Source organism: Pogoniulus pusillus, chromosome 43 (assembly GCF_015220805.1).
Source record: "Pogoniulus pusillus isolate bPogPus1 chromosome 43, bPogPus1.pri, whole genome shotgun sequence".
In the NCBI taxonomy this organism is placed as follows: domain Eukaryota; kingdom Metazoa; phylum Chordata; class Aves; order Piciformes; family Lybiidae; genus Pogoniulus; species Pogoniulus pusillus.
Genome location: NC_087306.1, coordinates 2,203,186 through 2,225,772, shown reverse-complemented (window position 1 = coordinate 2,225,772; position 22,587 = coordinate 2,203,186). Strand labels below are relative to the sequence as shown.

Below are 22,587 nucleotides of genomic sequence, written 5' to 3'. Positions count from 1 at the left end.
AGGCGGGAGCCACGGAGCCGCCAGGCCCGACTCAGCCGGGCCGGCAGCGTGGCAGGAAGGACCGGGCGGTCATCGCGGCCCGGGCGCGGCCGCCTGCAGAGGGCACTGCCGGTCCCCGAGCTGAGCCCCGCGGCCAGACCCGCGCGGCTCCGACACGCGTGGGGTACACGGAGGAGACTTAGGTGCCGGTGGCACCGTTTATTTGGGATATAAATAACAGCCCAGGCACCCCGGGACCTTCACGGCTGTGTTCGCCCGTGGGGGGAGCTCCGCGGTGCCACGGTGGCTGGAATGGCCTGGAATGACCCGGCCCGGGGACCGGTTACAGGAGACACCGCACTGGGCTCCGTGTCCGGTCTGGGCCAGGTCCAAGCTCAGCTCCCGCCTGACAGCTCTGTCCCGGTGCTGCTGACCCGGGCCAAGATCTGCCCCCAGCAGACAGACCTGAGTGCTCACCAGCCCCTGCACCCTTCCCACGGGTGTTCACCTGCCCCTGCCTCTGCCTCGCACTCACTCCAGCTGTGCTCACCTGTCCCAGCACCTGCCTCACATCCATCCAGCTGTGCTCACCTGCTTCACACTCACTCCAGCTGTGCCTACCTACCCCAGAGCATGCCACACACTTGCCCATCTGTTCCAGCCTGCCCCCCTATTCCAGCTGTGCCCACTGGCCCCACACCTCCTGCTGTGCCAGTCCAGTCCAGTTCCTCCCTGACTGCCATGACCTCCTCTTCCCTCCACTACTCTTGGGCTCTGCTCCATCTCTTCCTTCCCCTTCAGCCTCCTGCCCCCTGCACACCTGCCCAGCTCCTGCCTACCCTACCCTGCCTGCCCCGGGCCTGGGGCTCCTGCATCAGGCTTGGCTTTTCCTACAAAAATAATATAAATTAAAATAAATTTAACCATTAAAATAAAAAAATACACAGAGAGAAAGAGATTAAATAGTGCCCTGCATCAGCAACAGGCTGTGCCCAGGGGCAGTGGGTGCTGGCAGGGCTGGGAGCTCAGCATGAGGGGCACCAGACTGCCCAGGAGCTGGCTTAGGGGGTCCCAGTGAGGGTCTAACTGGGCCAGGACAACTCTGCTGCAGCACAGCCCTAGAAGAGAGGGGCTGAGGGACAGCAGAGAGCCCCCCCCCTCCAGGATTGTGGGCCCCCCCCTCCCCTTGTAGGTGTTTTGGGGGGCGGGGAGGCTCCCTGGCACCTCCCCCTCCCCACCAGCCCCTCAGCGCGGCCGGTTCAGCAGGACCTCCAGCCAGCATGGGCAGGAGGTGATGAACTGCCGGGAGTAGCAGGGCCCCCAGCCCTTGGCAAAGCTGATGCGAACACAATGGGGGTCGCAGGGGCCCTCCCCAGGGATCCGCCAGCCTCCCACGCCCCCTGCCCGCTCGTAATCGAACACCTTGGCCGAGTAGCCAGGCAGCACCTTGAGCACAGTGAGCTCACGGGCACCGGGGGGCCCCAGGGTGGGCGAGCTGACGAATATGGGGTGCTCGCTGCGGTTGTAGGCCCAGACCCCACCTGGCTCACGGCTCAGCAGCAGCCCCCGGCCGATCTTGCCCCGTGCCCTCCGGACGGCACGGCTGCGGTGGGCGGCTGGCAGCTGCCCCAGGCAGAACCCACTGCCCCTCGGCAGCTCGCAGAAGATGTTCACTGACGCCTCGTGCACGGCGTAGAGGCGACCCACGCGTGTCCGGTGCTCCCAGTAAGCCAGTTTACACCAGCAGCCGTCCTTAACGGTGCTCCACGAGAGGCTGGTGTCTGGCGGAGGGGAGAGCAGAGAGCTGTGATCCCCAGGCAAAGGCACAAGCTGCTGCCCTCCGGGCACAGCCGCGCCACACAGCTCAGAGGGGCCACGGGGAGGGAGAGGTGATGGGGATGGAGTGGGCACAGTGCAGGGCAGGGGGGGGGGTGTGTCTGTGCCCCGCCAAGTTCGTGCAGGGGTCAGTGGGGCAGGCAGACAGATGGACATACAGAGAGCTCCAAGGATGTCTGTCTGAGCGCAGGCTTTGGCACGGCAGCGTGAGCTAAGGGAGCTGCTGCACGTAGAGCCAGGCCATCTCCGGTCACTGTCCCTGGGGACCACGGTGAAGGGGGACCCCAGGCTCAGGGAAGGTGGAGCCCTGGCGGCCTGGTGGCCAGCAGCCAGGCTGGAGCCGTGGCTGTGTGCGTCAAGGCACATTGTGTGTGTCCCCGTGGGCAGCGCTTCCTCCGGCGGGGAGCCCGGCGCCGCCAAAAATAACAGAGGCTGGAGGGGGGGGTCAGGCCCAGGCCGGTCCCCCGGCAGGAACCCCTTGTCCCGTGCTGGGCCCGTTCCTCCCACCAGGACTGGCTGCCGGCTTTGCTCCCCGGTTTTCAGGCTCTGCATCCCTCACCTTGATCCTGACCAGCAGTGGGGTGGGTAGCAGAGCTTGCCTGGGGTATCAGCCCTGCCTGGTGCCACCTTACCCACTGGGATAGGGGGGGTCGAGCAGCCCCCAGCACGGAGGGACCCTCTTACCGTGCCAGTCCCCACCATTGCAGCTGAACTCCAGGAGCTGGGTGCCCGGGTGCTGGGGCACATCTGGCCAGAAGGGACCACAGGACGCCTTGGAGTAGGGGGGTGGTGGGGTCTCTGTTGCGGGGAGAGAGGGGGGTGAGGGGCTAGGATACACATCCTGTCCCTCCAGAGCGCTTGAGCTGACCCCAGGGGCTAGAAGTGGGGACGAGAGGAGGCTCCGGATGGAGCCAGCGGCACTCACCGGGAGCAGCCAGGCGGCTGAAGTGGTGAGGGTTACAGCAGAGCGCGGCCACCTCCCCGCAGCCCCCTCGGCCCCCCGCGCAGTAGCAGAGGGGCTTCAGCTCATGGGGCTGGCGCAGGTCGGGCCAGCGGTAGAGTCGGCAGAGCAGGACCTGGGGGGGCAGCGCCTGTTTGGCCCCCCGTGGCGCCCAGACGCAGCTGGACTCCCAAGCCCCCCGGCTCTCCACCGCCTGCACCAGCAGCTCCAGCTCTTCGTCCTTCAGCTTCTTGAAGAGGGCGTGAGCCGCCGGTTTGAGGGCACCGGGACCCTCCTCGGGGCCGGCCGCTGCGCAGCGCTGCCGCCACAGCCGCCTCACCAGCCCGGCGCGGCGTGAGCGGAACATGGGGTGACGGCAGGGACCACCTGTGGGGGCAGGGACGATTGTCACCTCCTGCACCGGGAGGGGATTGCAGCCCCGAGGGTCTCTGGAGAGGGATCTGGTGCATCTCCCCGTGGCGCAGAGCTGGGACAGCTGCCTGGTCCCCGTGTCGCTGCCTGTCCCTGCAGACACGAGAGGACACAGCGCTGCTCCCGGGGGGTTGGGTGGTCCCAAGGTCCCAAGCGATCAGACCCCCGGACCAACCCCCGCCCCATGCAGGGGGAACCTGCCTCTGCCGAGGTGACAAGGACGGGTCCGCATGTCCCCACTCACAGCACCCACCCGTCCCCCGCCGCCCCTCCGCGGTGCGGGGTTGGGCAGGGGGTCCCTGGGGAAGAGGGGGTGGAGGGGGGGGTTGTCTCACTCACGGCGGGTGGCAGAGCTGGGTGCGAGGAGCCGGGGCTGCGCATGGGGCTGTGCTGTCGGGGCGGCCGGCTCCGCTCTGCCCACCGAGAGCCGCTGCCAGGAGCTTTTCCTGTGCCGGGACACTCTCCCCACCCCCGGCCCTCCCCGTTTGGGGAATTCATTGATTCGCCCCGTTCTGGCCAGCCCCGGGGCCGAGCCGCCGACGGGGCTACGACGTGATGGTAGCAGCAGCAGGGCAGGCGCCAGACGCGTGGGGTCCCGTGGGCAGTGATGCACCAGCACCGTGCTACTGGAGCCGGTCTGGCTCCATGGGCAGCAGAGCACAGCTGGGAGCTTGGATGGCACTAATGCATGGTGCCCAGCACAGCCAGGAGCCTGAGTGGCACCGGGGACCACACCAACGCACGGTCCCAGGGCAAGGGTCTGACTGCAGGAGCCAACCCGGGCAACAGGGAACCACTGGGTGCAGCAGCAAGACGCTGTCCTGGCAGCCCCCCCACACCCTGCCTGTGCCACATGAGGGTCACGACGGTGACCTGAGCTCCCAGGCAGGTGGTCCCTGCCACCTTCAGCCTTCCCCACGGGTGGCTGGGTGAGGGTGGGAGCTCAACCACAACAAAGCAGCTAAAGTAAACGGGACCCTTATCCTGCGCCGGGCCACGCTTCCTGCTCCCGACTTCCCGCCAAGATAAGGGCGGCCGAGCTGGCGCCAGGCGCGGCCGCCGAGCCTGGGGCCCACGGAGCTTCCCCTGCGCCGGGGACAGAGGAGAGGCAGCCCCCGCAGCGCCACTGGGCACCAGCATCCAGCTGGCACACAGCAGCGCCAGGGCACAGTGGGCTCGGCTCAGGGTGCTGAGGGCATTCACAGCCATCCCCCCCCCGCCCCCAGCAGGGTCCTCCTGCCCCATGTGTCCCTGCTGGCCGTGACCTTTGCTGCGGCTCCAGGCAGATTGGGCCCTTTGGGGACATTTTGCTTTGGCTGCTTCCCGCTGGCTCTTGGCAGTGTCAGTGCTGGATGGGCCCGAGGGGCTGGGGCAGGAAACGGCCTGGAGTGGGGACAAAGAGAGACCGAGGGGGCTGAGTCACAGGCAGGGATAAAGCCGGCAGAGGGACAGGCAGGAGGTGCAGACAGGAGGAACAGGCAGCAGGCACAGGCAGATGATGACTCTCCACTCCTTCCCCTCAGCCTCAGGGAGCCTGGGGACCCTCAACAGCAAGCAGAGGAGGGGTGTGGGCTGAGGTGGCCCAGCACTACCTGGCATGAGGGTTGGAAGTTTCGGGGGTGGATTGTGCTCCCAGCACCCTCCCTGCACACACCCCCAGCCAGTCAGGTGCTGCTCAGGTTTATTGAGGTCTCTGTAATCTAGGGGAGCACAGGCTGGAGTGGGGTCTCAGTGCTGGGGATCCATCAGCTCCATCCCTACAGGTTAAGAAGCAGTCCTGGGGGGGGGGGAGAGAGGCACAGGAGGTCAGGAGACCCTTACCAGCACTAGAGCTGCATTCAAGTCACCCAAGAAACACCACAGCTGGGTCCCTGCCACCCCCACCCCAAGCAACATCATCAACTGAAGATCAAAACCGAGCCCATTACCGCCCAGGAATACCACGGCCAGGCCCACTTCACCCCCTAGCACCACACCCAGGCCCTTGTTAGTGCCACAACTGGGCCCCTCCTTACCCCCCAGGCACCACAGCCAAGCCCCTCACTTCACATGGATCACCATGGCCAGACCCCATCACCCCTCAACCACCACACCCAGCCCCTTCTTACCCCCAGGACCACCACGGTTGGGCCCTCACCACCCCTCTAAACAGGCACTTGAAGGTAGGGCACTCACCTATGGCATGTGGGCCTGGCAGGAGGCTCCTGCCGTGCCAGGGGGGCACATTCCCTAGTCCAGCAGCTCACGGATGCACCAGCTGCAGAGCAGGAGGTAGACGCACTCCCGCAGCAGCCGCAGCAGCCAGGAGCCCAGGCGCAGCCCCAGGGAGGCATTGCTGGCTGCTGGCAGTGCCACCATGCGTGCTCCTCGCCTCGGAGCGCCCGGCGGGTGGGCAGCTGTGGTGCAGAGGAGGTACATGGCTGGGTGAAGGATCAGCAGGGTTTGACGTGGGGACGTGGCCGCACAGACACGTGGGTCTCCGGTGAGCGCTGGAACCTGCTTCATTCTCTCTGCTTCAAAAGCCTCCACAATAGCAGACACGGGGAGGGGGCACTGCCCAGGCGACCCTTTTGTTCTGGCAGAGCTGGCCTCACGCCCACCCTGCTCCCGCTGAGACCGAAGGGCCGAGCATGAGCGCAGCGCAGACACAGGCTGAGCACAGCAGGTTTATTCAGTGCTGGCAGGCAGCTGCTTTATTCAGTGTCACCCCCAGCAGCAGCGGCAGCAGCAGCACCGGGGGGTGCCCTCAGGGGAGCCAGCCGCTGGTAATGTCACCGCAGTGCCTCCCCCTGGGCCTTCACTGGCGGGAGGTGCGCTCCTCCTCCTCGTTCTGCAGCTCGTAGGCAGGTCGGTAGCTGTCCCGGCCCCGCTCGTCGGTGAAACGCAGGGCTGGGTTCTTCAGGGTGTTGCTCATGCTCCCCAGGGAGGTGTAGCTGTGGAGAGAAAAGGTGGCTGCAAGGCTGTGCCGATAGGCATTGGCCGTGCCAAGCAGGGAGGGCAGCACCAGGCACTCACCCCTTGTCGTACAGAACGCAGTAGGGGACAAAGAGCTTGCGCAGAAACTCCCAAATGTCTCGGTAGGTCCAGTCCTGCTGGCAGAATTGGGCAGGGATGACTGCAAAGGCTGTCCCCTCGCCCTCAGGGATGCCAACCAGCCCCCTCTAAGGGTAGAGCCTGCTGTTTCCTGGGACCCCAGAGCACCCCTGTCCCTCCCAGAACCTCTCTAAATGCAGAAAAGTCCCTAGAAGGCAGGAACAAGCCCTGCCTGGCATCACCAGGCAGCATCAGGCAGCTTGGCTGCAGTGAGGGGCACTCAGAGCCACATAATGAGTCTGAAAATCTGGGGAAAGGGGCAACTGGGAGAGAAGTCGTCCCAGGGATAGGGGTAGGTGGGTTCTGGCTCCTAGCCCTATCCCTTGAAGCAGCCACTGGTGACAAAGCTGAGCACAGCTCTGTGCCTCACAGCAGCCACTGGTGACAAAGCTGAGCACAGCTCTTGTGCCTCACAGCAGCCACTGGTGACAAAGCTGAGCACAGCTCTGTGCCTCACAGCAGCCACTGGTGACAAAGCTGAGCACAGCTCTGTGCCTCACAGCAGCCACTGGTGACAAAGCTGAGCACAGCTCTTGTGCCTCACAGCAGCCACTGGTGACAAAGCTGAGCACAGCTCTTGTGCCTCACAACAGCCACTGGTGACAAAGCTGAGCACAGCTCGTGCCTCACAGCAGCCACTGGTGACAAAGCTGAGCACAGCTCTTGTGCCTTACAGCAGCCACTGGTGAGGAGGGCTGAGTGGAACTGGCCACATCCCCAGGGCCACGCACCAGCAAGGGGTTCACCCTCATGTACTGGGGCCAGTCGGGGTCTGTCGGGCACATGGGTGCCAGGGTGCGTGAGTAGGGGTCCGTCCGCCGCGTGCCCATCAGGACAGCCTCCAGCTCAGGCTGCTGCTCCTTCAGTCGGGCCAAGGCCTCCCGGATGGAGCCTTCCACTGTGCAGAGCTGGACCTTGTACCTGCAATGAGGAGCAGGGGTGGCTGCTGGCTAGGCCCGGGGGGGTGATGCTGCTCACCCCCTGCCTGGCAGGATGCCCCTCTCTGCCCCATACCTCTGGACGGTTGCCTGGATGAACTGCTCCATTTCAGGGAAGGGAGATGTGATGCGGATGTAGAGCAGCTGCAGCTTCTCCTGCCTCGCTGGGTACCGCCTGGGGAGAGACTGGTGGTAGCTGGGCTCTGGTGGATAGAGACTGGAGGCAGAGCAGCCACCCAGTCCCCATGAGCAGGGTCCCAGGAATCTGCTTATTTCCCTGCAGCAGGGCAGGGAAGAGCCCTGGAGCCCCAGATGGGGTTCATGGTACCCCCTCACTCCTGCCCCAAGAGCTGGCAGAGCCTTGTGCCCAGGTACCTCTCCACAGCAGCGTGGACAAGGTGCAGCAGGGCTGTGCAGTCCTTGCCCCCGTTGAAGCCCACGCAGAGCTGGGCCAGGCTGTAGCGGTCCAAAGCCTCCTCGATGGTTCTCAGCGCTGCTGCCACCTTCTGCCCCAGGGCTGAGCCTGCTGGGAGGGGATGGTTGGTGCCTGCCCGGGGCCACGTTGCCTGCAGCACCTCAGCCTCCAGGCACGTCTCGTCTCCAGCCACATCAGGGAGTCACTGCCTGCATCGCAGCCTGGAGCCAAGATGTTGTGCTCGGTGCCAGGGTTCCTACCTGGACCGAGCACCATGGCACCGCTGCCTCGATGCATGCTGCACTCTCAGGGACCAGCACAGGTCGGCCCTGACTAGGGTTACAGGTCCCACTCTTATCCGTGTGGGACAAAATCCACTGCAGCTGCGTTGCCAGTAAAGCCTCAGCACCCATCAAAACCTCAGCACAACAGAGTGGGCAAGCTCTGCTCTCAGGCTGTTCTTCCCACTGCCCCAGCCCTCCTGGGCTGCAGGAGCAGTGTAGGGGGTACAGAGCCCTGCTGGGCTGCAGGAGCAGTGTGGGGGGTACAGAGCCTTGCTGGGCTGCAGGAGCAGTGTGGGGGGTACAGAGCCCTGCTGGGCTGCAGGAGCAGTGTGGGGGGTACAGAGCCTTGCTGGGCTGCAGGAGCAGTGTGGGGGGTACAGAGCCCTCCTGGGCTGCAGGAGCAGTGTGGGGGGTACAGAGCCCTGCTGGGCTGCAGGAGCAGTGTGGGGGGTACAGAGCCCTGCTGGGCTGCAGGAGCAATGTCAGGGGTACAGAGCCCTGCTGGGCTGCAGGAGCAGTGTGGGGGGTACAGAGCCCTGCTGGGCTGCAGGAGCAGTGTGGGGGGTACAGAGCCCTGCTGGGCTGCAGGAGCAGTGTGGGGGGTACAGAGCCCTGCTGGGCTGCAGGAGCAGTGTGGGGGGTACAGAGCCCTCCTGGGCTGCAGGAGCAGTGTGGGGGGTAGCAAGCCCTGCTGGGCTGTAGCAGTGTGGGGGGTACAGAGCCCTGCTGGGCAGCAGGAGCAGTGTAGGGGGTAGCAAGCCCCACTGGGCTGCAGCAGTGTGGGGGGTACAGAGCCCTGCTGCAGCACTGCCCCCTCTGTACCTGACTCAGCCAGGCCATAAACCTCGGTGGCCGCCGTCGAGACGCAGTCTGTCACCAATGGCACCACGATGCCCGCAGGCAGCTTCTCCATCAAGAAGCCATAAGCCTCCTTCAGGTCCTGCTCCGACTCCGAGTCCAGGGTCAGCTTTACACGGTAGTAATTGTTGGCCCAGTCTGGGTAAGACCCCAAGCTGACACGGCCCTGGAAAGCAGCATCGGCCTGGGTCAAGGCGGGAGCGATGAGGATCTCATCGGCTGCCACGTAGACGGTGCGGGAGTGGAAGTGAGTCTGCTCGTTGTGAAAGACGTGGGCAAGGCCGTCCAGGGCACGTTCCATCAGCGCAGGGATGCCAGGGAAGATGTAGACGTTGCGTACGCTGACCAGCGGGTACTTGAAGGCACTGCCCGTGCGCCCGTCGGTGCCGTAGTTGAGGCGGGAGGACTCGGGCACACGGGCCAGCTTCATCTCGGGGCACTGCTCATCCGTCTTGCCAAAGAACTTATGCACCAGGGCCACCAGCTCGGGGTGGGGGAGGACCCTCTCGCCAAAGGCTTTGGCTACGGCCTCGAAGGTCACATCGTCGTGCGTGGGGCCGATGCCCCCCGAGGTCAGCACGTAGGTGAAGCGAGTGGCGAAGGCAGCCACTTCATCGGCGATGGCATCCACCTCGTCGGGTACCACCGAGATCCGAGCCACCCGCACGCCCAGGGCGCGCAGCCGCCGGCACATGAAGAAGGAGTTCGTGTCCTGCGTGTGGCCCTGGAGGGATGGAGACACTCGTGACAGAGGCACCCGCGACAGAGGCACCCGTGACGGCGAAGCGACCCCTGCCCACCGGGCCCCACATCAAGTGCAGGCCCCAACCCGCCCGTCCCCGTCCGCACCTTGAGGATCTCGTCGCCGATGACGATGATGCCAGCGGTGGCGGCTGCGTCCCGGGCTGCGGTATGACCGGAGGCTGCCATGGGGCGAGAGGTGGCGGCGGCGGCAGCGGCGGCGGCGCGCAGAGCCCTGCCCGCCCGCACCACCTCCCGCAGCGCTCCCGACATGGACCAAAGCACCTCCGGCCGCGCAGGCCGCGGCACCACCCCGCGCTCTCATTGGCTGCCTTGCGTGCCCGTCACGAAGCCCGGCGGTGCGGATTGGTCGATAGGCGGGACTCACACAGAGCGCGGTGCGATCCCGCTGCTCCTCCGGGTCCTCCCGGCCGGCAGGGGGCAGTGCAGTCGCCTCTCTACGGGCACCGGGAGCTCCGCCTCTCCGGTACCGGAGCCTCCCCAGCGCTCTAGGGCAACTCCCCACCCCCCTCCGCACCCGCACCATGCTCCGGGCATTCCCCACCCTCTCCCAGGCCCCGGGAGCTTGCCCACATCAGCCAGGCAGCGACAACACCTTCTCAACTGATCATTTGCCTTCTACCTTCTTAAACACCCAACACAGAAGCTCTGAAAAGTTCATTTATTGAAGATTTGGAGGGTGTTCAGGTAGGGTGGGGGAAGGGTCCTCGGTACCGGGACCTAACCGCTGTCCAGGCAGCACCAAGGGTCTCTGGCACCGGGCCGGGAAGGAGTAGAACGAGGAAGGCGCTGTCTCAGCTCGGGGTGGGGGTGAGGCTCCCGTGAGCCGCTCACTTCTCCAGCTTCTTAGGCAGCGGCCGACGGAAGAGCAGGATGTGAGGCTCTGACAGAGGGAAACGGGAGGTTGGGGGGGTCAGGCATGGCCCCCGCGGCCGCCACCTCCCCTCCCGGGGCTCACCTGGCTCGTGGATCATGTAGTGCACCCAGCCCTGGCTCTGCTGCACCCCCAGGTTCCGCCACTCCGACTCCGACAGCAGATGGGTCTTGGGCACCAGCTTGGCGATGTCCTTGGGCAGCATCACGTGCCTGCAAGGCCAGCACCCTCCCCTCAGCCGCCACCGGGGTACCCGGGATCGGTACCCGGGATCGGTACCCGGGATCGGTACCCTACCAGCAGCATTTCACTCCCCCGCGCTGGAAATTCCCTAACACGGCAGCTGTTCCTGCGACCTCCCCCATCCACCGGGCGACCGTTACCGGCGTAACTCCTCTCTTGCCCTCTTCCTTCCCAAGAACGATCCGTTAACGGACCTCGTCCCTTCCCAGGGAAGCGTTAACCACGCGACTTCCATCCCACTCCACAGGGGAACAGTCACCAGGACGCCGCTCCTCCACACTTCTTACAAGCAGCCGTTACCGGGACGCCTCGCTCTTACCGAACAAACCGTTACCGGAATGCTCCTCCCCACCCTCACGCCCTGGGGACGTTCCCAGAGCAACCGCCTTACCGGAAAACGGCCTCCCTCCCCCCGACACGGGCTAAAGCAGCCGTTACCGGGCCACCCCGCCTCCACAGGGAACCGTTAACCGGGACAGCCTCCTCCGTACCGAGCAGTCGACATCAAACTTCCCCCCCCCCACCTCGCGCCAACTCCGTTACTGAGTCGATCCCTTCCCACCCCATCAACAAACAGCCACCGGCGCACTCCCTTCCCTTCCGGGAGCCGTTACCGGACCTCCCCCCTTACCGGTACTCGAACTCCTCGTCGTCGTACTTGTCGGAGTAGTAGATCTGCTTGTGCGCCATGCCGGCGGGCCGCCCCCTTCCCGGCAGCCCCCGCGGCCCCCTCGCCTCAGCTCCCCGCCGAGCCGTTGGTGCCCCCCCCCGCCCCCGTCCCCACCACCGCCCCCCGCGACGCTTTCAAACGCCGCCGCCCCGCGCTCCCATTGGTCCGCACCGCCTAGGGGCCCGCCCACCGCGGGGCGGAGCGAGTGCCGATTGGTCGTTTCCCGAGGGGCGGGGCGAGGCGGTGGCGCCGCTTCCTCGCGGGCCGGCCGCGGGCTGCTATTGGCCCGCCGGGCACGTGACGGGGGGCGCGGGGAGGCCGCGCTGGAGGGCGGAGGCCGGAAGTGAGTGGCTCGCGGCGGCGGGGGGGGCGGGGCGGGCGCCGTGGCCGCCGGGACCGGAGGAGGCCGGCGCGAGACCGATGGTGCCCCGGTGAGCAGCGGAGCGGGGCGGAAGGAGGGGGGGGGAGAGACACCCACGCCTGGGGGGGCTGCAGAGGAGTCAGCGCGGCCTGCGCGGCCCTACGCCATTGGCTGGGCTGTGTAAGGCCCCCGGCGGCGACGCAGGCCCCCGGCGGCAACGCAGGCCCCCGGCGGCGACGCAGGCCCCAAGGCTCCTGGGGAGAGTGAGGCCCCGCGGTGCTGGGCCGTGACACGGAGACAAAGCCTATGAGGAGAGGCTGAGGGAGCTGGGGGTGTGCAGCCTGCTGGAGGCTCAGGGAGGCTGAGGGAGCTGGGGGTGTGCAGCCTGAGGAGGCTCAGGGGGGACCTCGTTGCTGTCTACAACTACCTGAAGGGAGGCTGTAGCCAGGTGGGGTTGGGCTCTTCTCCCAGGTAACCAGCAACAGAAGAAGGGGACACAGCCTCAAGTTGTGCCGGGGAAAGTCTAGGCTGGATGTGAGGACGAAGTTCTTGCCGGAGAGAGTGATTGGCATTGGAATGGGCTGCCCAGGGAGGTGGTGGAGGCACCGTGCCTGGAGGTGTTGAAGCAAAGCCTGGATGGGGCACTCAGTGCCATGGTCTGGTTGATTGGATAGGGCTGGGGTATAGGTTGGGCTGGATGAGCTTGGGAGGTCTCTTCCAACCTGGTTGTTTCTATGATCAGTCGCCGATGGGCATCACCACCGCTACTGTACGCGGAACGAGCTGGGGGGGCCTGCCGTGACCGCCCCTGGCGCTGGGGGGGGCTGGGTCCCCCTTTCCCGCTGTTTCTATGTGCCTGTCGTCGGTTCGGAGCTCCGCCAGGCTCGTTCCGTGCGTGGCCTGGCCGAAGGCGATGTTGGGCTGTGCCAGCCGCTTGACTGTGTGCAGACGTCGGGTGACTCCGGTGCTTCGGACCTCCCCGGTGTGGCGGCCGTGGAGCGTAGCCGGGGCTCGCCGGGGTCTGGCTGGCGTTGCCTGGTGCCCGGCAGTCAGGGGCGTGTGCCGATGCGGTAGGAGACGAGGAGGCAGGCAGGCGTAAGGGATGTTATCAGGGCCTGAGGAAGACTCCCAAATCCCAGCCGTGCCCCCTAGCAGGGGCTCGGCCCTGGCTGGGTTAAGAGCTGGACTTGGTCCCCACAGCGCCTGGGTGCATCCTCTTGCCTTCAGCTTTGTCTTTGCTTGGAGCCTTCGGAAGGAGTGGACTGGGCTGTTGTGGTCGGGGGTGGATGTTCCCCTTGCAGGGTGTGGTGTCCGTGTGTCTGCCCCCCACAGGTGGTCCTTGCTTCTCCGGTCGAGCTTCTTGGGTGAGTTACCCACACACACTGTGCTGCTCTGGGGGCACTCTAAACGGAGCTGCCAAGGAAGTGCGACCTGGGCACTGCTTAGTGGGTGCTGCAGAAGCCTGTGGGCAAAGATCAGCTCTCAGCAGCACTCCCTGGGGACCCTCTGGCCTTGGCCTGTTCCAGAGGGCTCAAAGATGCTGTCTTTTCCCAGCTGAGCTGGGCCTAAGGAGCCAGCCACGACCCTTTGGTGGGGCAGTAGAGTGGCTAGGAACTGTGCAGGGCAATATTCCCTCCTTGGCAGGGACACATCTGAGCTCCAGGGAGGCTTTGGTGAGGCTGAGCACCCCAGGTTGGGGTCTTGATTCTCCTTAACAGCCACCAGCCTCAGTCACTAGCATCCAAAGAATCTCATCGTTGCCTTTGCTCGGCAGCAAGTGACCTGATGTGGTGGTGCTGCCAGGCCCTGTGCTGCTGTGCTTGCCAAGCTGGGCCCTCCTTATCTTGCTGCCCCATGAGCTAATCATGTTAGCTCCTGCCTGAGCTCTGGCACAGCTTTCACAGGCCCAGATAAGGGCACTATTGCTGCAAGGAATAAATCATGGCTGCTGCTCGGCTGGCCTGGCCTTGGCTGGGAGATGGGGGTGGAAGGGCAGTGGCTCCAGAGCTGCTCTCGTTTCATTTGCCTTGTTTTTCCTCTTGCAGAGCTTCCTGCTCTTCCTGGCTTCCTTCTTGTAGCCTGTTTCCATGACTCCTTTGGTTGCTTCCCTGGGGAGGAGGGGGGCTGCAGCCCCCAAGCCTCTGCATGTCCTCTTGCAGCAGGGTGCCAGCTGAGGGGGTGGCAGGAAGGGAGGACTCTGCCTTCCTGGGCCTCTTCCTCTCTCCCCTCATTGCATATGGTCTCTGGGCAGTGGTTTTGAGGCTGGGCAAGTGTCAGCTCCAACACTCGTCTTGGGTCACAGAGTCACTTGGTCCCTAACAGTGCTAGTGTGGGGGAGGTCTGTGCAGAGCCAGGCTCAGCCTCATGCTCCTGCCCTGCTGGTGCACCCCAGCTCCGTCCTTTCCGGGATGGGAAGCAAGATGCTTCCCTGGCTGCCTTGCTCCATGTGCTGGCAACGCATCGTGGGGCTGCTACAAGCCCTCTTTGCCCGTGCTCAAAGTGAGGAGAAGCAAAGGGCTGCCTCTTGGTGCCAGGGCCACTGCCTTGGCGGTGCGGGACGGGGCTGCCTAACTCCCTGTTTGTCCCCGAACCGCAGGTCGGAGCCAGACGAGAGGGGCTGTGTCCTTCTGTTCCCTGCCCAGGGCCTGCCCTGCCCTCCGCGGCGATGGAGTACGTGGTAAGGACCTCGGTGGAGGGCTAGGTGGCTTCGGTGGTGGATCCTACCTCCCCTCTCTCCCCGCGGCAGGGCCCCAGGAGCCGCCTCCTCCTCCTCCTCCTCAGGTCTCTGCTGGCATCTCCCAGCCCCTCTGCTGCGCGATGCAGGGGCTGTGTACAGGAACATGTAAACACCCAGCGATGCTCTTGTGATAATCTTGGGGGGGAAACCCAGCTGCTGGCCGGATTTGGAGTGGTTTGCTTTGCTTCCTCCCAGCCTCAGAGGGTTGGGAACGGCCGCACCGGAGCGAGGGGGGTCTCCGGTGTACGTGCGGCAGCGACCGGCTCGTGGCGACTGGCTCCTGGCTGTGATTTCTTGCCAAACCGCTGGCGTGTTCCAGGTCTCTGACTCAGCTCCCACTTTGTGTTTCCTGGGAGGATGTTGGGTGCTGGCCCCGGTAGCGAGGCCTCCAGCGTCCCCTCTCGGCTCTTCTGCCTCGCCCCGGGCGTTGTGCGCTGAGTACCAGCCCCGGGCGCCCAAAAGTAGCCCTCGTCCTGCTGCCGCTCCGGTGAGGATCTGGCTGATCCGGTGCCTCTCCTTGCTGCTAGGGCACGAGGAGTGGCAGGGCTGGGCCGTGTCCCCCAGCTGCTCGGGGGTGGTTCTGACTGCTCTGCTTTATCCTCCGCTGATTGGGGCAAGGAGCTCACTGCCAGCCTCCCTGGCAAGGGCTGCTGCGTGGGGCTCAGGGGCTGCCTGTTCGGGCAGGGCTGTTGTTCTGCAGCTCTGCCCACGCCTTGGTTTGCATTCTGCACTTTGAGCCGGCTGGGGAGGGGGCTTTGGTGCCCCTAAGGTGGGCTTTAGGGCTGGGTGGGGGGGGTGTGTGCCGTGGCAGCTCTGAAGAGTGGGAGCAGCTCTAGGTCTTGTCACCAGCTGGTGCAAGCTGGTGAGGGCTGGTGGCCTCAGGAGGGTCTGATAAAATCGGGAATGATTCCATCTGCTAAAAGCAGAGGTCTGGCTGAGCAAGGGGGCTGCTACAGCTCCTGGGGTGTGCCAGCCTCTTGGTGCGTGCCAGGGATGACTGTTTTGAGTCTTGCCGCCTGTCTGGGTGACAGCCGGGCCCTGGGTTGCTGGGGAGGGGCCGAGGAGCCCCTCCTGCCCAATTTCCTCCTGCTCTCATCCCAGCAGGAAATGTTTGGGCTCATTGAGGCTGTGTTGGGAGACGACCCCAGCTCCACATCCGCCAGCGACCGAACCCTTGTGGGCAAAGCCTCTGCCCTGGGCACGTTGGACGCCGCCCAGCCCCCCGGCAGCTCTGGCCCCCTCGGACCGGGCTGGTGGCTTCCTGGCTCCCTGGCCCCCAGCTTCCTGCTTTTCTTCAGAGCAGCGACGCTGCAGGCCAGGGGAAGGTCACGGCACCGAGTGGCCAAGGGGCCCTCGGTGGGGACGAGTGCTTCGCGGGACTGCTGGCACTGGCTCCCGGTGCCCGTGGGATCGCCGCCGGCGCTGGCTGAGGTGGGGGCCTGGCGCTCGCGGAGCTGGCATGAACGGCCGGGGGCGATGCCCTGGTGCCAGGTCGAGGTGGGTGATGGACCTGCTGTCGTGAGCCGCAGCCCCCTCCCACCCCGTGCCATGCAGGAGGCTGTTTCCAGCTCCCTCCTGGCTTCCACGTCCCCGTCCCCGTGGCTGTGTGCCAGCGTTGGGGAAGCAGGGCAGGGAGCCACCAGTGCTCAGCGGTGCCTGGCAATGGATCCAGGCAGGGAGGGCCCTTCCCTTGGGCTCGATTTACCCGGGTTTGGTTCGGTGCTTGGCTTTGTGGAGTGCCGGGTGCCCCGGGAGGCACTTCGCAGCGGATCCGGAGGGGTTGAGCACCGCGGGGTTGCCTCGGATCCCTGCCCCAGCCCACGGGAGGTGGAAGGGAGAAAAGCTCTTGCCCCCACCAGGGAGTCTGGTGAGGAAGAGGGTTTGGAGAGCAGCGTGGGCAGGCCTGCCCGAGGTATCGCCAGTGTGCTGAGGATGAGGGAACAGGGACTCCACACCCCCCCACTCCCCAAACAACTCCTGCTTGCAGGTGGGGGCTCTGCCTGGCTGCCTGCAGTGGAAGGGGCCTCGGTTTGCCCCCCGGCGTGCTCTCGCTGCTCGCTCCCGCTCTAGCTCCGCCTGTGACCTTGATTTTTCTGCTCCAGATAGGAGCTGGGTCCCCACCCCTCGCCCCTCCTGCGCTGCGCCCCAGCCCTCGCAGCCCCTGCCCCGCCGCCCGTGAGTCAGCACGGCCCTGCCGCTCGGCTGCAGCCCCTTCTGCTCCTGCTGCCTCTCTCCCGGGAGCAGCTGATGAGCTGCAGCCCCTTCTCTTCCCCCGGGATGCGGGAAACAGCAGCAATTAGCAGCAGCCGCTTCTCCTGCCAGCGCCCCGCCGTGCCCGGGGGTCCCTGCTGAGCCCTGCCTCGCCCGGCGGATTGCCCACCTGTATCCTGCTCCGAGCATCCTCCTCTTCCTCCTGCCAGCCCTCCGAGCGAGATCCGCGCCCCGAGCTTGGCGCTGGAAGCACTTGGATGTCCCTGCATCCCGGTGGCACTTCAGCACCGCGGCCCCCCCGGCTTCGGGCACTGCTCCTCCCGGCAGAGCCCGGGGAGCCAACGGCGGCTGCCCGCTGCCGGCACGTGGGCTGCGTGGCGCTGGGCACCACAGAAGGACCTTGTTCGCTGCTGGACGGTGCTGGGAACGGGGCTGGGCTGGGCTTGGATGTGCTGTGTGCCTGCCTTGTCTGGCGGCGTTAAATATTCATGCTTCTGATTTCCTCTTAGCGGCTGGAGCGGGCAGCGAGGGGGCTGGAGGGGGGGGCAGCAGGGACGGACCCGGCGCTGGGGCAGAGGGAGCCGGAGCCGGATCCAGCCCTGCTCGAAGACAAAGGGATTTATTGCTGGCCCGGTGCAGGAGCGTTGTGGGGGGCTTGAGGACCTCCGGGCTGGGCACTGAGCGTGCTGAGCCCGCTGTCGGTTAGCGGTGGCTCCCCAGGGCGTCGCCGCGGCCCCGTTTCCTCCCCGGCGCGGCGGGAGCGCAGGGTCACTCCGCAGCTGGCCGGATCCGCGCATCCTTGCTGACGCCGATCTCTATCGATCGGCTGCAACGGCAGGGAGCTGGGCAGCCCCCGGACCTGCTGCCTGCTCTCCTGGTCAGCCATGCCAGGCTGGCGTGGAGCTAGTCCACGGCTTGGCTGAGGTTTCTGCTGGGGGGCAGCTTCCCGGCGGCCGCAGATGCTTGGACTTTCCATGGGTCCCCCGTGAGACCCAACCGGCTGCTGCTTGGGACGGGCCAGCCCCGGCCCTCTGACCTCTCCCGGGCAATGGATCTGCTGCAGAAGAGCAAATACAGCCACCTGCGGAACGAGTCTGTCTCCTCTCTGGAGGAGGCTACGGGAGGCCTGGGGGTCCTCACCTCCCCGGTGGAGTCTCTCTCGGGCACTCGCTCTCTGCCTGCCTCCCTGTCCTCCTCGTCCTCTCTCTGCCCCGCGGCGTCTCTCGGGGAGCTGTCTCCCGAGTCAGAGGACAGTCCCACCACCCTCTGCTCCTTCTTCCCCAAAATGGCCAACTTGAAGCTCTCCAACCCTGCCAACCTGCTCAGTCTGCGAGGCTCTTCGGCCGGCGGCAGCCCCGGGGAGCACAGCTCTGCCGGGACGGTGACACCGGCGCTGGCACCAGGAGGAGCTGCTGGCCCAGCCTCATCGGGACCTGTCCCTGTCTGTCCCCAGGATATGAACAAGCTGAGCTGCGGGAAGAAGACGCGGGTGGAAGGTGGCCAGCTGGGGGGGGACGAATGGACCCGGCACGGCAGCTTTGTCAATAAGCCCACCCGCGGCTGGCTGCACCCCGATGAGAAGGTGATGGGCCCTGGGGTCTCCTACCATGTCCGGGTGAGTGCTGGGGACTGGGAGGGGGGGTGTGGGAAGGGTCTTGTGCCAGCCTGACCCTGCTCTCTTCCCCTCCTCCCCACCTCCAGTACATGGGCTGCGTGGAAGTTCTCCAGTCCATGAGGGCTCTGGATTTCAACACCAGGACACAGGTGACCAGGTGAGCTCTTCCCTCTCCCTGGGGGCTGCTGCTGTGTGGAGAGGGTGAGAGGGTGGTGGTCTGAGCCCTATGTGAGCCCCTGGTGCCATGCTGGGAGTTGGGAGGGCCCTAGGCTGCTTGCAGCCCAATCAGACATTAGCATCAGCCAACAGCAGCTCTTCTCCCACCTTGAAGCCCCCTGGCTGGTGCTGCTTGTGGGCTTCTTGTCTGTCACTCTGTCTTTCTGTTCTTATTCCTGTGGCTGGAGGGGGTCATGGGGGAATGGGGAGTGCAGGTGCCCCTGACATCCTCTGTGCCCTCTGCAGGGAGGCCATTGGGCTGGTGTGTGAGGCTGTGCCCGGTGCCAAGGGAGCCGTACGAAGGAGGAAGGTGAGGCTGGGCAGGGTAGCTGCTGGGGGGAGCATCCTTGGCCATCTGGGCACCAAGCTGAGGGTCAGACCCCAGCTGGCTGTGCCCATGCAGGGCAGTCTGAAGCTCTGGTCTCCTGCTGCAGCGTTGGCCAGCAGAGCTGGGCAGGAGTGGTGCTGAGGAGGAGGTGCCCATCTCTGCTTGGGAGGGCAGCAGGATGTGCCCTGTGCCCATGTAGCTGGGCTGTGCCTGGTCCAGAGGTCTCCTTCCTCATGCTGCTCTTTGCCCCCAGCCCTGTGGCCGCTCCCTGAACTCCATCCTGGGCAAGAGTAACCTGAAGTTTGCTGGCATGCCAATCACCCTCACCATCTCCACCAGCAGCCTCAACCTCATGGCTTCTGACTGCATGCAGGTGAGCGGGGAGGTGCCAGGGGCTGGGTGGCATCAGATGAGCAGGAATCTCCATGTCCTCCAACCCAGGCCCCACGGGGGCAGTGAGTGTGCTCAGCATCCTCCCTAAGGGATGTCTGGGTGGGCTGCATGACCTGCTGAGTGCCCAGCTGCTCCCCAGTGCCCAGGGGTGCAGAGATGGCATCACTACCCCAAATGATTTGTCCTGCAGACTCTTTAAGACTCAAACCCTCTGGCCTTAGGGTCAGGCCTCCTGGTTTTGACCCTTCTCTCAGTGCCCCTGTTGGTGTCCCAGCCCTTTTCCTGATGCCCTGTGGGTCCTAAGCAGAGTTCTGGAGGCTTCTAAGCCTCCATGCTGGGCCAGCTCTGAGTGAATAGTGGCAGCAGGTGGTGCCACCTCTGGCTGGGCACAGAGGAACTCCTGACTGTGTGTCACTGTCTTGCAGATCATTGCCAACCACCACATGCAGTCCATCTCCTTTGCTTCTGGGGGAGACCCGGTGAGTACAGAGGGGCCCTGCCCACCCATGCTGGCACCTGTTGGTACCTGTCTCCAAAGTCAGGGGCTCCCCAGCTGCCCTTTCTCACCGTTGGTGTCTTGCCCACAGGACACAGCTGAGTATGTTGCCTACGTTGCCAAAGACCCTGTCAACCAGAGAGGTGAGGCTGCTGCCAGGGGCTGAAGTGCCAGAGTGCCATGAGGTGGCTGTTTGGGCACAGCTCAGGGTGGCAGGGAGGCACTGGGTGCCTCTGGAAGGCAGCTCTGGAGAGCACAGGGCAGGCTGGAGAGGTGGAGAATTTGATGCTGGAGTTCCACAATCCTGTCCCCCAACTCCATTCCCTCCCCAGCCTGCCATATCCTGGAATGCCCTGAGGGCCTGGCACAGGATGTGATCAGTACCATCGGGCAGGCCTTTGAGCTGAGGTTCAAGCAGTACCTGAAGAACCCCCCCAAGCTGGTGACACCCCACGACAGGTGAGGAGGGCAGGGCTGTGTGGGAAGGAGGAAGGTTGGAGGTGGGGAGGGAGCGTCTGGGGTGGTTCTGGAGCAGGTTGTGGCCCTGGCTGCTGCCACAGCTCTGCTCATCCGTGCTGCACCTTGCCAGGATGGCAGGGTTTGATGGCTCTGCCTGGGATGAGGAAGAGGAGGAACCAGCCCCGGATCACCAATACTACAATGACTTCCCTGGCAAGGAACCTCCTATCGGGGGGGTCGTGGACATGCGGCTGCGAGATGGAGCTGCTCAGACCCCCAATCACTTGGGAGCTACACTGGTAAGGCTCTGGGCACATCCCCCCAGGGAGGCTCTGTGATACAGGGGAGGTGGAAGGGCCTGGGCTAGGCAGGAGCAGTGCCATGGCAGGTGTGTCCCTGGCACCTGGAGCAGGCAGGGGTGGGGTGGAGCACAGTGGGGTTCACCACCCTCCTCTGCCCGCAGCCTGTCGGCCAGCCCAGCGGTGGGGACTACGAGTCCAGGAAGCAGCACTCTGCCCCCCAAGGTAACCCCCATGGGCATGGCCAGTCCCTGCCTGCAGCCTTTCTTGGGCTGCCAAGTGCTCCAGCAGTGGGCACAGGGCAGGCTGGAGCTCTGCTGACCCATCTGCTCTTGGCAGCAGGGAGAGAGAAGTGCCCAGCTCCGGCGGGCACGGCCGGGCGCACAGACCTGTTCGATGACCCATCCTATGTCAACGTGCAGAACATGGACAAGGCTCGGCTGGCATCAGCTGCTGGCACCCCTGCCACAGCCAACGGCAGCACCCAGAGAGACCTCTTTGACATGAGTGAGTAGGATGGGGCCAGCAGCCAGGCCTGGAGGGGGTGCTGCAAGGTCGCTCACGTTCCCCTCGCACCTCTCTCCCTGCAGAGCCCTTTGAAGATGCCCTGCGTGTGCCCCCGTCTGTGCCCGCCGGGCTGCCTCCTACCCAGGTGCTGGCCTCCATGGAGGAGCAGCTGAGGCGGGAGCCTTGGTACCACGGCAAGATGAGCCGCAAGGAGGCCGAGAAGCTGCTGAAGGTGAACGGAGACTTCCTGGTGCGGGAGAGCACAACCACCCCGGGCCAGTACGTGCTGACAGGCCTGCAGGGTGGGCAGCCCAAGCACCTGCTGCTCGTGGACCCTGAGGGAGTGGTGAGTGCACGGAACACTCTGGGCACAGAGCTTGGCACAGCCTAGGAGGTGGCTGTGAAAGCCACAAGTGCCACCAGAGCAGCGGTCTTTACTGTTCTACTCTTCAGCCAGCAGCAGCAGCTCTGCGTTGGCTTGGGGGATGGTGGAGGTGGGTGGAGATAGTGAAGGTGGGTGGGGGATGGTGGAGCTGGTGTGGTGAGGGCTGCTTGGCGCCGGCTCCGTGGCAGCAGCAGCCCTCTGAGTGCCCCTTCTCTGCCCCCCTCCCAGGTACGGACGAAAGACCACCGCTTTGAGAGCGTCAGCCACCTCATCAGCTACCACATGGACAATCACCTGCCCATCATCTCGGCTGGCAGCGAGATGTGCCTGCAGCAGCCGGTGGAGAGGAGACTCTGAGTGCCCGGGGGGCCCTAGTGCCCAGCCCTCCCCCACCCCCCCCCGGGCCCTGCTCCCCGCCCAGGGAGCTCTTTGGACTCTTGGCTGGGCGCTCTGCTCGGGACTGAGCGTGGACTTGGCTGGGGATGGGAACTGTGCCCCACTGCCACTTGGAGCTGGTGGCCCCACAGCACGGCGTCAGCTGCCTGCAGTGCTGGGGGAGGGGGGGGGCACCTCCTGCCAAAGCTCCTCTGCCCTCCCCACCTCCAGCTCCAGCCCCAGCCTTTGCACAGCAGCTCATCCCCTACCAAAACCGGCCCCGGGACTGGCGGAGCCGAGTTCCCCCGAGCTGGGGGCCCACAGCCCGGCCTTGTCCCCTGCCCACAGGCCAGGGCTAGGGGGGCAGCAGTGGGGGGCTCTGCTCCCCCCAAGCACAAGGCCCGGCTGGCCCCACACCGACTGTACCCGATCACTTTATGTGTTAACTCTGTGCCTTGACCCCGCAGGTCCCACACTCTTATTATGCAATTTCGGGGGCCGGGGGCAGAATCCCCCCTCCCCCCTGCTCCCAGCCCCCACCGTGCCCTTTCTTTCCCGGGATGTGCTCATTCCTTCCCGGGATGTGCTCCTCTGCACCTCCCTCTCCTTGCCCGCCCTCTCCGGGCTCCCGGCTGGATACGGCCGGCTCAAGTAGCCCCGGGGGGAGTGGGGGGCAGCGGCAGCCCCCTCCCCACCCATCTCCTCCCCCCCCCCCCCAGCATGCACGGTGTTACTGCCCCCAAGCCAAAGCGTAGCCCTGCCCCGCACAGCCCCGGGGCCCTCCCGGGCACCGCTATACCAAAGGAAGCGGCGGTTGGTATTAAAGTTGGTATTTCTGTAGGCGCTGGCTGGTGTGAGGGAAGGCTGGGAACGGGACGGGA

At 65.3% G+C, this 22,587-nt stretch overlaps 4 protein-coding genes across 10 annotated transcripts; 1 reads left to right on the top strand and 3 right to left on the bottom strand.

Annotated features, from left to right (window-relative positions):
• Positions 1–173: 173 nt before the first annotated feature.
• LOC135192761 (mothers against decapentaplegic homolog 6-like) lies at positions 174–3,943 on the bottom strand. Its single transcript, XM_064176130.1, has 4 exons — positions 3,527–3,943; positions 2,741–3,142; positions 2,500–2,613; positions 174–1,760 (listed from the first exon to the last, which is right to left on the bottom strand). Exons 2-4 carry the CDS (start codon positions 3,120–3,122, stop codon positions 1,225–1,227), a joined length of 1,032 nt encoding a protein of 343 aa, XP_064032200.1. The 5' UTR covers positions 3,123–3,142; positions 3,527–3,943; the 3' UTR covers positions 174–1,224.
• Positions 3,944–5,853: 1,910 nt separating this feature from the next.
• On the bottom strand, positions 5,854–9,826 carry FLAD1 (flavin adenine dinucleotide synthetase 1). 2 transcript variants are annotated; one of them, XM_064176100.1, is made up of 7 exons: positions 9,625–9,826; positions 8,740–9,499; positions 7,594–7,741; positions 7,295–7,393; positions 7,012–7,201; positions 6,203–6,276; positions 5,854–6,120 (listed from the first exon to the last, which is right to left on the bottom strand). In XM_064176100.1, exons 1-7 carry the CDS (start codon positions 9,787–9,789, stop codon positions 5,985–5,987), a joined length of 1,572 nt encoding a protein of 523 aa, XP_064032170.1. In that variant the 5' UTR covers positions 9,790–9,826; the 3' UTR covers positions 5,854–5,984. The 2 variants fall into 2 exon arrangements, with proteins under 2 accessions (XP_064032170.1, XP_064032171.1); XM_064176101.1 differs by lacking the exons at positions 5,854–6,120; positions 6,203–6,276; positions 7,012–7,201; positions 7,295–7,393 and having other exon boundaries at positions 7,612–7,854.
• Positions 9,827–10,184: 358 nt separating this feature from the next.
• On the bottom strand, positions 10,185–11,396 carry CKS1B (CDC28 protein kinase regulatory subunit 1B). The gene is made up of 3 exons (XM_064176153.1): positions 11,286–11,396; positions 10,496–10,623; positions 10,185–10,420 (listed from the first exon to the last, which is right to left on the bottom strand). The coding sequence occupies exons 1-3, from the start codon at positions 11,342–11,344 to the stop codon at positions 10,368–10,370; spliced, it is 240 nt and encodes a 79-aa protein (XP_064032223.1). The 5' UTR covers positions 11,345–11,396; the 3' UTR covers positions 10,185–10,367.
• A 252-nt stretch (positions 11,397–11,648) lies between these two features.
• SHC1 (SHC adaptor protein 1) lies at positions 11,649–22,546 on the top strand. Of its 6 annotated transcripts, none has more exons than XM_064176093.1 (14): positions 11,649–11,667; positions 14,282–14,362; positions 18,087–18,248; positions 18,335–18,405; positions 18,711–18,774; positions 19,046–19,165; positions 19,611–19,664; positions 19,773–19,824; positions 20,014–20,140; positions 20,271–20,439; positions 20,604–20,664; positions 20,779–20,946; positions 21,030–21,292; positions 21,560–22,546. In XM_064176093.1, exons 2-14 carry the CDS (start codon positions 14,351–14,353, stop codon positions 21,686–21,688), a joined length of 1,452 nt encoding a protein of 483 aa, XP_064032163.1. In that variant the 5' UTR covers positions 11,649–11,667; positions 14,282–14,350; the 3' UTR covers positions 21,689–22,546. The 6 variants fall into 6 exon arrangements, with proteins under 6 accessions (XP_064032163.1, XP_064032161.1, XP_064032164.1 ...); XM_064176091.1 differs by lacking the exon at positions 11,649–11,667 and adding an exon at positions 11,674–11,755; XM_064176094.1 differs by lacking the exons at positions 11,649–11,667; positions 14,282–14,362 and adding an exon at positions 11,690–11,755.
• Positions 22,547–22,587: the final 41 nt, after the last annotated feature.

What these genes read in the sequence shown, in the direction of transcription:
- LOC135192761 (XM_064176130.1), bottom strand. Translation starts at nt 3,122, where the DNA reads ATGTTCCGCTCACGCCGCGCCGGGCTGGTGAGGCGGCTGTGGCGGCAG. An exon ending in CAGCCGCCTGGCTGCTCCCG is followed by an intron (nt 2,614 to 2,740) that starts GTGAGTGCCGCT and finishes TCCCCGCAACAG; the next exon opens with AGACCCCACCACCCCCCTAC. An exon ending in CAATGGTGGGGACTGGCACG is followed by an intron (nt 1,761 to 2,499) that starts GTAAGAGGGTCC and finishes CCCCTCCGCCAG; the next exon opens with ACACCAGCCTCTCGTGGAGC.
- FLAD1 (XM_064176100.1), bottom strand. Translation starts at nt 9,789, where the DNA reads ATGTCGGGAGCGCTGCGGGAGGTGGTGCGGGCGGGCAGGGCTCTGCGC. An exon ending in TCGGCGACGAGATCCTCAAG is followed by an intron (nt 9,500 to 9,624) that starts GTGCGGACGGGG and finishes CCATCCCTCCAG; the next exon opens with GGCCACACGCAGGACACGAA. An exon ending in ATCCAGGCAACCGTCCAGAG is followed by an intron (nt 7,202 to 7,294) that starts GTATGGGGCAGA and finishes TCCTCATTGCAG; the next exon opens with GTACAAGGTCCAGCTCTGCA.
- CKS1B (XM_064176153.1), bottom strand. Translation starts at nt 11,344, where the DNA reads ATGGCGCACAAGCAGATCTACTACTCCGACAAGTACGACGACGAGGAG. An exon ending in GACGAGGAGTTCGAGTACCG is followed by an intron (nt 10,624 to 11,285) that starts GTAAGGGGGGAG and finishes CTGGCCTTGCAG; the next exon opens with GCACGTGATGCTGCCCAAGG. An exon ending in CTACATGATCCACGAGCCAG is followed by an intron (nt 10,421 to 10,495) that starts GTGAGCCCCGGG and finishes TCCCTCTGTCAG; the next exon opens with AGCCTCACATCCTGCTCTTC.
- SHC1 (XM_064176088.1), top strand. Translation starts at nt 17,682, where the DNA reads ATGGATCTGCTGCAGAAGAGCAAATACAGCCACCTGCGGAACGAGTCT. An exon ending in CTGGTGACACCCCACGACAG is followed by an intron (nt 20,141 to 20,270) that starts GTGAGGAGGGCA and finishes GCACCTTGCCAG; the next exon opens with GATGGCAGGGTTTGATGGCT. An exon ending in GAGAGACCTCTTTGACATGA is followed by an intron (nt 20,947 to 21,029) that starts GTGAGTAGGATG and finishes CTCTCCCTGCAG; the next exon opens with AGCCCTTTGAAGATGCCCTG.